This window comes from Melospiza georgiana, chromosome 13 (genome assembly GCF_028018845.1).
Source record: "Melospiza georgiana isolate bMelGeo1 chromosome 13, bMelGeo1.pri, whole genome shotgun sequence".
Taxonomy (NCBI): Eukaryota; Metazoa; Chordata; class Aves; order Passeriformes; family Passerellidae; genus Melospiza; species Melospiza georgiana.
This window is the reverse complement of record NC_080442.1, coordinates 15351413-15363481: the sequence shown is the minus strand read 5'-3', so window position 1 is coordinate 15363481 and position 12069 is coordinate 15351413. Positions and strand designations below refer to the sequence as shown.

Genomic DNA, 12069 nt, shown 5'->3' with positions numbered 1-12069 from the left:
CAATCCTGCAAAGCACTTTGGCAGACGTGTGATTGTGCTTATGCAAAATGCACCCCTGAATTTCATGGCATGGCACAGCTTACAGAATGTGTGACAGGAAAAGAGCCAAATTCCTGATGGACCTTTCTTTAGTATCACCACAATTAGCTGTATTTCCAGAAATAGCCTTTTTGCAGAGTCCATCTGATGCTCTGCTCAATTTTTCTGTCTCATGTGAGACTCTCCTCACCTGAACATTCAACAAACTCACCACAGGATGAGGGAAGAGGCACTCTTTGTGTATTTTTTTTCTGGGTAGGTTATTATTGTTAGTTTTTAGTGCCTTTTGTATTAAAAACAAAAACATCTGTTTGCCTGGGATTCTCCCACATGGGAAGCTCTGCTTTTCTTGATGAAATCAAGTAGTCACTGAAGACACACAGTATCTTTCTGCATTATTCTGGACTTGGCTGAAACTGAAGAAAGGCATTTCTTTTACCATGCTTTCAAATTAAGCCTCCTCTGGTCTGGATAATGCAACTTCTCCTGTTTTCTAAGAATCTTTCCACTTGGAAGTGGATGAAAACTAAACCAGGAGCAAATTTTTCACACAAAAACTAATAAAAATGCCATTGAATTTTTTAATTATAGGATACTATGCCTTTGTGTAAAATCCACTTGACTCATTTTAGGTAAAGGTATTCTTCATGGTTACCAAAGTCAATTATCTTTTAATCAAAAGTTAGAAGGAAGCTATTCTCTGACTTCCATTTCATTACTGTATTTATTTCCCTTTTAAAAACAGAGTATTACGGATATTCATGAATTTACTCTCCTTTCTAGCTCGAATTACCATTGTTAAAGACAGTAGTCAACATCAAACAATCATTTCATACCCCAACAGTAGGACTTTGTCACACTTGGTGATTATTTCTGTGTTTAAACCTTTCTTTCTCCCAAGTTAAAAACCAAAGCTTAAATTTCTGGGGGAAAAAACCAAAACATTTTTGGGTCTTTAAGAGCTGAGGATGGGAAAGAGGAATAAAAGCTTCTTAAGACCTCAGATCACAGGACAAGGCTTAAAAGAACTACACTTTCTTTTGGATTCTACTGACTTTCCTCTTCTGTGAAACATGAATCATGAGTGTGTTGCAGAGTGCAGTGGCAGGAGGGGAATGGCTTTTAGGAACTTGCTGCTTTGCAAACCTTTTTTAATTCTACTTAAAAACGTTTGTAGGTATTTAGTAAGCGAAATCCACCTCCTACACACTCTCATCTTCTTCTCCTACTACTCTGAATGTTTTATTGCTCTAATTGAATAATGAAAATTGAGAGGGTTGAGGTTTCTTTTCAGTAACTTTGAAACAAGAGTGTTGTTTAGCTACACAATCAACTTAATGCCAATAGAATGTGTGATGCTTCACTCGGGGCAAACTGGGGCTGCCAGAAATGTCACTCCACTTGCCTGGGCATCCTGGGCATTATTGACCTTCCCTGTTGTGACGAGGGAGAAGTTGTATGCAAAGAGCACCAGCAAGGCCAGGGGCACCATGTACAGCTCCACGGTCCAGACGGTGACCACAAACACCTGGAGAACACAGACAAGTGTGGAAACAGAGAGACATGTAAGAAAGGCTGTCAGTCATTATCACTGTGCACATTCAGCCTTGAGTCTCTGCTAACCCCACCCGGATTATTACTATTTTGGCAAAGAAATCTGCTCCCTCTCTTCTGTGTGAGCTCATTAGGCTGCTGCTTGTTGGCTTCTCCTCCCCTGTACCTGGGGAAGGAGAAGCCATGAACATGAGGTCAGCCCAAAGCTTCTCCACTCCTTCCTGGCATCCCTCCAGCCTGAAAACCTTTTGTGCTTAGTGCTGCTGTACAACAGATGGATTAGAGAGGTCAACCTGCTCCACTCATCAAGCTCTAACTGCCAGGGGTCCTCTCCAGGCGAGGGAAGAGCATTTTCCTCTCGTGCAACACCTTCACTGCACAGGGGATGATCAGCAAATGCATCCTCACCATTAATCCACCAATACTCTTGGCACAGCAGCACAGAGAAAGGACTGTCACCTTGCAGGAGGCAAGGCCTTAGGCTGCACATGATTCATTGTTTTGGAAAGGGATCCAGTCAGCATAGTCTCAGTTCTCATACTCTGGCCATTTTTCAGCACAGCATATTCTGATTTCACTGGTTTTTTGGAGTCTCTTTTCCTAAAAACCAGTATGAGTCTGTGTGTTTGGACTGGTATCTGACAAAACTCACCAGAAGCAAAACCAGAAGCCAAACTGGAACTGCAAAACACGCAAATAATGTGATGGGGATCTAAAAAGCACGTAGGATTTTTCAAAAAAACTGCATCAAGCCAAACTGCAATCCTATCTTACAAGTACCAACAACACCTGAACAGACTGCAAACTTGGAGAGGTTGGCAATGAAAAGTTAATAAACTAAATCCAGAACTGCCATAAAATGTATGTTGTGATCCCATTTCCTTTTCTACTCAGACATAGTGTTTCCAGAACTGCCTAATGCTGGTAGCAACTTGAAGCTATTTTAAGCAATCTCCTTCAAAGACAAGGCACAAACACATTTTTCTGATTTTTCTTTCCCCAAAAGAAACTGGTTTGATCAAAAACAACAACCACATTTTTAGAATAATACAGGTAAATGGAAATGAGTCAGATCCAGTAAAAGTATCTCAAACAACAACAAAGGGGAAAACTCTATGGGTGATGAGGAAACTAAATCTCTACCTCGCCTCATCCTTGGCTTGCCAAATACTACATAAAAAGACAATGCTGGCAGTTGTAGAATGGGACATTAATGGCAATGCATTTTGTGTTATGGACCTGAAAGTGTAACCACACTGTACCAAAGAAACACTTCCCATTGCGTTCAGCAGTGTGAGAATTTACACCCCCACAAGACAGCAGCTTTTTAACTTTTTAAACAGAAAGACTTGTCTGACATTAGACAAATGGTCAGTTAATACCTGCCATTGGGCCAAACATAAACCAAGAAACAATGCCTGTATCCATAACCTTTCCCAAGCAGCACTTGCATTTTCTGGAGTGCACCTGATTTCATGTTAGCTGTTGCTATGCAAGGAATTTGACTGTCATCCTGTTCTTGGCATTTGTTGGCCTGTAAAGCAATCTTCAAGATATATTCATTTATAAAATGGGCTGACATCCAGGAAATATATCCCCATGCTATTGATTTGCAGCACAGGAATGTGGAAGACGATTTGGTTTGGGTTTTTTTTTTCCTTTTTTGATCCTGTTGTTCAACATGCTAAAAAATTAGAAGTGATAATGATTCACACAGCCACGTTTCAAATGTAAGCAAGGCAACAGAAACACGTGAATCCAGGCCAAGAATTGGTACTTGATTTGTCTTACAGGAGTCATGCATAACTTTAGCTAATAAAACCTTCAATAGTTTTGATATTCCCAGCAAAAACGTCCCCCATAAATGAAAAGTTCTAACCTGAACAAGTTCCTCTGAAGCTATTCCAACTCCCTTGGATGAATATATGCTTGTCTTTTAAGACAAAGTGAAGGTGATAACAGCTTCTGTCCTACCCTAAATGTTACTTAAAGAACAAGGACCTGTTACTATACACATCTCCACAGGTATCTTTCTCAGGCACACACAGATTAAAAAAAGACATCCATACAAACATACATCTGATCCTTACGTAAATTCCTTTCATAGAAATTCCCATTTCCAGATATTAATTCAAAACATTTGCCTCAGCCCAGGGGAGGGGGTTGCATTTGCACCTCCTCCCTGGGGTACAAGCAAACTCAGCCTTCCCTTGATGCAGCAAAAAGACCCCACCAGCAGCCAGCCAGGCAAAGTCCTACGAGGAGTCAATGAAGCTCTTGAGGAACCTCTCTTCATTCACTCAATTGCAGGACTTGACCCAATTTTAGTGCATCTGTCACCATCCCATGTGAACATCACCCCGCTCGGCTGCAAGTGCAACACAACCTTGCAATCACAGGTCACTCAGGCAAGCTACGAAGCCAAGACCTTGGTGATTTTAGATCTTACAGTACATTTTGTGTATTATTAAGTTTCAGACCTCAAATAAAGCTTCATTACAAGATCTCACTGTGGGCTCAATGGGTAGCTGAGGCATGCTGTCTCCTCCTTTCTGATGCTGGCTGGTTAATCAACTGCTGAGTTATAACTCAGACAGTGAAGCTTTGATAGAGCTCCCACATCTCCTTAACAAGAGCTGCTTTGCTGCTATTGCCACAGTACAGGGAACTTTCATTACTGTGACACGACACAGACACAAGACAAATTGATTTAGCTATTCAGAAATTATTTAGCCTCGGAGGTATGGGAAATGATTGCTGTGAACATACAGTACATAATAAAAGTTCAGAGTGTGTTTATAGAGCGAATAGAAATATTTCTGCTGTTCTAACAGCCTTTTGAATCGTTCTGCAGCATCAGTTTACAAAGCAGACCCCAAGCAGGCCCATGTCCTATTTTATCAACTTTCAGGGAGCTCCCTGACACTGACCACAGCACCAGCAGCCCTGTGACACAGATACCCACTCCCCAAATGACAAGGCCCTCAATCATGCATGTTTTTACTCTCTCCTCAGTGATACTTTATGCCTGGGAGAAGTTCTTGAATTATGCTCCCTTAATTATTTTCTTATCAATAGTTTCATGCTAAAACTCAAGAATGCTTCAGCTGCTGATGTAAATAACAGCTAATGCAAGAAAGAGTATCTTGATTTCTTGTCATCCCCGGTCTGCTTTTTCCTAATGCATAAACTAGAAAGAGAACCCATTAACAGGTTCAGATCACTTTCCCAGGGCCACAGAAGTCAGGGACACAAACCATGGCCCTGCTTCAAATGATCCAGTTTCAACAAACCATTCCTTTCTTCAATGTTTCGTGTTGCTAGACCAAGTTCTGTCAGACACAATCCATTACATTAATTGCTACTTTTTCTGCCGGGCTTCACACTGCTCGTGGGGGAAGTTAAAAGCACAGCAGCCAATTTCTAAACTAAGAGTTAAAGTAGTAGAATAGAGTTTTCCACACTACTCCCTTTAATGCAGTTTGAGAGTATAAAAGCCCATTATAGAAGTGAGCACTTTAATTCACAGCATTCTAAAACAATGATCAAAATAGAAACAGGAACGGGATAGACCTATCTTGAGGAAAAGAAAGAAAAAAAAGAGCTCTTGAAACTAATATTTAGACTAAAGCTCTACCTAAAAGACAACAGCAATATCACAGCCTTGGAGAAAGGACCACTTGATTTCAGCTGATTAATGTGTTGCTATTTCAAAGGGCCTAATAACTACAAGTTAAAGCTCTGGAGGTTTGGGAGCCGTTTCATCTGAAAATCATTGAAGAGGGGTCCAACTGTTCCTGTCAAGAAGCATGGAGTTTGAACAACCATGAGAGTGGCCCTTTTGACAGCAGCACAAAAGATGAGAGAAGGCAGTCTCAACTGAAAGTAAAAACAAACCCTTAGAAACACGTTTCAAATCTGGTTTTTCTGCCGCTCTGGTTCCAATTTAGCATCTGACTATTAAGACCAGATTTTAGACGGGTGTCTACTAAAATATGCCCATAAAACATTTGTCACCAGCAAACCCACAGTCATGGGATAGAACAGTTTTAAGAGGCTTAGAAACCTAGCACAAGATAGGATTTTCTGCGTGATTTTTCCACACAATAATTACAATTTTTCTAACTGTAAGATTAACAGGCTCTTTTTGACCTGGTAAGCCTTTTTGGTGCAGTGAGGGATGCTGTATTTTGTGACAGAATAACTCTTGGAGACGAGTGATGGGAGGAGAGTGATACATTCCATCAGATGGAAGAAATAAAAGTGAAAGGAGATTAAATGCATGCGAGGAACCTATGGTATAAAGTTATTTTCTTGGTCAGTGCAGGCTCCAATGCTAATGAAATGCCTCATCAGCAGAGCTGTGAAAAATATTGTTTGAAACTCCAAGTTTCAAAACCCACAATTTAACTGAACTCTAAACTTCTAACAGCTTCATCAAAAGTTTCCTCGCGATTTATAAACACGTTCTGTGTAACTTGTGAAGGCACGAGAAAAACTTGGGCTGATATTGCTGTGAACGTCCAAGTTTGGTTTTGAACTGAGCTACACTAAACCAGATCAGTGAATTTGATTTGAAACAGAAAGACGTGCTCCCCCTTATTTACAGGGGAGAGGAATTTTGTGTTTTTAACTTATTTCTGGGCTGCAGACTTTCAAGTTGCCATGAATGCAGAAATGAAGCCCATAAAAAAGAAGAAATTTTTGAGAATAAATATTCAGAGATGAATTCTCGATTTTTTGGGGGTTTCTAAGCTTTCTGCTCCAAAGAAAATACAGGATATTAGCCAATAACATAAGATACTGGCTCCCCAAAAGGGCACTCGAATCCCTTGGAGGCAATAAGCCTGTCGACAACAAATTATTTCTGACAGATACTTATTCCTGCCCTTAGACAGGGAGAGCACAAGAGCAGAGGAGAGAATGAACACACTCACAGAGAGCAGTACATTTGTGCATATGTGCATATATAGCTGTGCATATGGAGACATCTCTTCCAGATATGGGCGACATGGATGCAGGAACACAGCAGTGCTGAGCCTCCACTGACAAAAATCAGGGTGCCTGGTGAGGGCCCAGCCTGATTGGAGTGCAGCAGTGAGGGTTGTGCTCCTGGGCTGGCTTTGCATGGAATAGTGAGAGTATTAAAAAAAAGAACTTATGAAAAAGAATGGAAATTATCTTAATACAGCCCCATCTCAAGGCACAGCAAAAAAAAAAGGTTGAGGAAACCACATAGCATGTACTTCCCACTGAAGATCCTCTTCCAAAGAGGCATTCCAGAGTCCTTGTGACTGATACCCTCCTTCCCACATTCACCTGATGCTCCCTCACCTCACAGTGTGCTCTTACTGCACTTCACAGCCGCGAAACTGGAGCTCAAGGAGGGTCAGTTCTGAGCAGAGTCACTCCCTCATTGCAATGCTGTGCTGGAGAACGTGGCAGGAAGAGAAATTACACTTAAATAAACCAGCACCGGCAGAAGAAACCTATTTACTTTAGATTCAATTTGTTTTTTGTGTCCCCGGCAGAAGAACGGGGAGCATCTCGACGGCGGCACGGAACGTGCGCTGTATTGAACGGCAATGACCAAAATCAAAAATGACCTGAAGGAATGGAGGCCTTTAAATATTTATGCCACATTACAAATCATGTCTGCATTGCTCCACACACCAGCGTACAACTTACTAATTTTTTTGAGGGTGTACCAGAAGGCAAAAAGCTCTTTGAATTAAGTGTGAGCACAACCGGAATTCAAAAACAAAGGCACAAAAAATCCACTTCAACATCCCAAAAGCCACACCAAAGAATCAAACAGTGCCCCAAAAAACCTCAGTCTGCCTAACGTGTGACTGCACAGAACCAAGAGGTAGAAATAAAGGACATGTTTGCACAATTTGTTTTACCATATGCATGAAGCTAATGGGTTTTTTTTCCTCAGGTAATGCCTTGGATAACAAACAACAAGCCATGGTTGCCCAACCCAGTTTTCTGCATAGACTAAAAGACACAAAGCCATGTCCTGCTGCCATATCCACATCCCAACTCTTCCCAACTGCATCTTGCTGAGTGAATGGCCCAGGATTAGCTCAAGGAGGAAAAAGGGGGCCCAAATTGCTGGGGAGTACCCAACTAGTGCTTGACAATTTACATCACATGTAAAGATTAAACAAGAAAAAGGAGTAAAAGAATAAAGCCTGTGGAGATGGATGGGAACTCTGGTCAGCATGGTCACAATTTTACAAAATATTCAGAAGCAAAAGAAAAAAAAAAAAAACAACGTTCCCCACTCGCAACAAAAAAAAAAGATTCAAAACCAATAAAAATAGTCCCAAAAAACATGTGAAAAAACTCATACTGTTTAAGTCAATATGTGTTAGGGCCTTTTTTGTCATTGCCTGATTTAGACTCTTCAGGGGGATCTCATTTTCTCTGCTGCTGGTAGGAAGTAGAGACTCATTTGTGTTTTAAATGAAAGCTGTGATTCATGTGCAATCACAGGACTCTTAAGAAATGGTGCTTTAAGAAGAAGCATGTTCTGCAAAAGTCGCAGAGAAATCAGAAGAGCTGACAATATTGCAATCTGTTCTCCACCATCCTCTTGGGACACTGCCGTCGGAAACTCCATCAGGGAAGGTTGGGATGCTACACTCAAGACTGCAAACACTTACAAAATGTCCCCACTCTGAGCCTGAATTACTGTTGTCATTACCACGTTCAATGGATTTATCCTCTACTCATAACAATGCCTGGAATCAGAAAGAGATAACAACAAAACAAAAACTAAGCTAATTAAAAAAGGACGGTTTTCTTTTATTCTGATTATTTTTGTTACATTAAATGAGGTTACCCAGCCTAGAAAAGTGGAACCAAGATCCATGGATATATTTCTGTAATGAGGAGGTCAGGGAAGAGGCACTCAGTCTAAATTTATTTCACTGAACTTATCACTTGTAAAGTCTGTGTGTAATCTAAGATTTCTATATTGCATTCCAGCTATTTGACAAATACCTGGCACACTGGTCAGTGTGGATGATAATTTCCAACATGAAGGGGTGCAGGCCTGGGGGTGTCACCTCTGTCCTCTAAAATACATGCATTTAACCCTCAAATCCAATACCCACTAGTCTAGTGGGTGCCCCTGTCCAATTTTCTTGTGGTTCCTACTTTATCCCTAATCCCTATAAGAGGTTAAACCAAAATCAGCTCCAACAGGAGTTTTGGGTTCTATATTTATGTATGTACAACAGTTTTAGAGTAAAAGATTTCAAATCCTTTTAGGCGGCAGACACTGAAGAAATAGCTGTTTGCCAACATGCTGACTGGTCTAATTTTTCCCTCATGCTTTTATCTAACGTATTTTACATTTCCTGTGCCAAGTAAAATACAGTTAAGACCCTCAAGCAGTAAAGCTTAAAATCAGGAAAAAAAAAAAAAAAGGAAAGAAAAAAAATATTACAACAGTTTTCTATGTTTTGGGGTAATCCTCTGGGGATAAGCCAGGGGAATAAATCTGCATGTTATTTCTAAAGGGGTTACTATCACAGACTAAGGTGACTGGAGAAGATCCCAAAATAGAGAGGGGGTGACATGCAAGGGGGAAAAAAACAATCTGTTGCTTTATATCATAGATAACTTAAATGGTCATTTTTAATTCTCATGTTTTGATTTGATTATCAGCTCTGGAATTATTCTCATACACAAAGTTACAATCTATTTGCAGGGAAGACAGGCATTATGCAAGTTAAAAGCCTGATCTTATAGTAAATAATTCTTCCAAAAAGCACCAGAAATAAAATATTTGTGCTATTTAAAAGAAGGCAAAGACCTAGGCAAATTTTATTTGTTCTGGATAAGGTGAACACCATAAAAGGGTCATGAAAAAAAATTATCATTAGCTGAGCTGATAAATGTCCACTTATTTGGAGATATATTTGTAAACATTTTGAGAAACATTAGCAACAAGAGACAGATGGTGACGTAATTGTTCACAGTGGAAGGAGTGGTGGTGGAAGTGCTCTTAAATTTGGGCTCTCAACTGGGTTCCAATTGGTAACAAATGGGAGTCTTAAATGATTATGTTTAAACTACTTTAATGACTCCTCCTTCACGTTCATAATGTAAATTAGAATGGGTAAAGGAAAAAGGGCTCTCTAATAAAGCAAACATGTTAAATTAGACTGTGTTCAGTGAGAATCACACATAAGGTTACTTCCCTGGCATCTACAGCTATGGCACAGGGGGAAAAAGAAAAAATCGAAAACCAGGTTTGTAGAACCTGGCAGTAAACCCAGACAAATGAGGAATAGATGATTGTAGCACCATTGGTGCAAAACTCCCTGGTACTCTCTATTCAAAAACCTCCAGTCCTAAAAAAAAAAAACATTTCCAGACTGAAACAGAGCAAAGGAACAAAACAATAATTTTAAAAAATCCCAAACCAGTAAACCAAGACCACAAACCCAGAAATCTAAAAGCACCTCTAAAGCACATATAAAGCAGTGAGATTATATCTTTAAAGGCAAAGAATTCCAGATTATTTATCCTCTGTCCTTAAGCTGTACCTGGGATTCCCCAACACATCCCCATGCCAGAGCCCAGAAAATCTCTTTATCTGCCTGGGATAGATTTCCCACAGTGAAGAGGAGAAATGCAGTTCATAACCCCAGCCCTCCCCACACCTGACACACACCCAGGACACCAGGAACAGCGTGATTACACAACACTTAAACAATTCCAGCGGGTTCGTAATCTGCAGTGTGACAAAATTGCTGCGTTACAGAACAAATGCATGGAGCTGACTGAGGCTCACTGTAATTATACCCTGGATATGTTACCATTGTAAGCTAACAGCAGTGACACACAAAAACACCCCCTGTATATTGACAGCATGACTATGTAACAGAGATTTTCCACCAGCAGACCTGTAGCATCTTGTTTTCCAAAACACAGAATAATCTTTAAAAAAAAAAAAATTCAAAAAATTGCAAGACTCCCGCAATTTCAGGCAGCTGTTCAGGTAAAGCTAAAGCCAGGAGATTGTTTATTTTAATAAAGCTATTACATGTGCAACTCCAAATTAGGAATGGCAGGAGACTGGGGGATGCCTAAACCATCACCACCTGTTTGCCCTGAAAATCAATTAAAGTCACACTATCACAGCAATCCCTTCCTAGCTAATAAAAGTTATACAGCTTCAACATGCAGCTTTAGGTGCTTTGAGGGAATGTGCCTGAAATCTAAATCCTGAGTCTCACATTACTTCAACACTAAACACAACTCTGAACCACTGTAAAACTTGCTTTTTTGGGGTTAGAGAAGGTGTTAAGAGAAAAGAGATCCCGAAATGCTGTTTTGATGCAGTGGATTGAACTAATAATCAGTAAATTCTAACGATTCAGCCAAGAACATTATATAGAGTTTGAAGTAGGAGAAAACTGAAGTCCTTTATGACACATGCCTGTTCAACATATTCTGCGCTGCAGAACAGATCCAACTTTACAAGTTGAAAGCAAGGGCAGTAGAGACATCCCAAGTGTTTTAGTAATTAAACGAATATGCATAATGAACCATATGCCCAAAGGGCCTGTTCTTCATGTGGGCCAGATTTTTGTTTGAATTTTTAATTTTTATATACAGATGAAACATTTCATGTAATATAGCAACAGTGCAAAGGAACATGCTATGCAGGAAGGGAAGGAGGAACTACCCATCTGAGAACGATCAGAATACACTTGATGAATTCTGCTCCTCAATTTCCGATTCAGAGCCAAGAGGGCTTTAAAAAAAAAAAAAAGAAAGAAAGAAAGAAAAAAAATCTTTTTCTCCTTTGAACAGCTGTATTACTCATCTGCTCAGAGTCTAGAAAAGAGGCATTGAATATATGTATATTTATATAGGTCATATTTATACATTTATGTGTGAAATGGATTTGATACACCAACACATTTAGATGCTGCAAGACTAGCAAAAACACAGACACTATCAAATTGAAAAGCTTCTGATCCACCAGAAAAAATAACTACAGGATGGATCTCTGGTCAGCAGGACCTGTCACATTGTGTGAGCTGCAGTGAAACAGGACACACTCACATCTGTCTGTGAAACAGGAACAGGCATTTGGAAAAAGATGGGTCAAATTCCACTCCTGTTACAGTAATGTTGCCCTACTGTGAATGTGAGGATACCACAGCCTTGTTGCAGAAATGTTAAATCTCCCAAGTTCTCCTGGGGTGGAGCTGTGCTTCTCCTTTCTCAGTAATATTTACCTTTTTGGTAAATAGGAAAATTTTTTTGGCCATCCCTTCCCCTAAAGTACTTTCCAAGCAAAAGCAGCATCTTTTGCAAATGAAAACTATTTAAAATATCTGGACTGCCAAATAATAAACTGGTTCTTTTAAGTGGTTCTGATCCACTTAAAAAATTAGTGACACTGTTTTTTTACCACACTGACAGGCACTTGTCAGTGTGGACATT

The 12069-nt window shown here is 40.0% G+C and overlaps 1 protein-coding gene across 2 annotated transcripts in view; it reads right to left on the bottom strand.

Annotated features, from left to right (window-relative positions):
* MCTP2 (multiple C2 and transmembrane domain containing 2) overlaps positions 1-12069 on the bottom strand; it is a 101782-nt gene that overhangs the window by 19985 nt on the left and 69728 nt on the right. For both annotated transcript variants that reach the window (XM_058033215.1, XM_058033216.1), the window contains one exon: positions 1445-1567. In XM_058033215.1, the coding sequence (XP_057889198.1) occupies positions 1445-1567 (123 nt within the window). The remainder of the gene's footprint in view (positions 1-1444; positions 1568-12069) is intronic.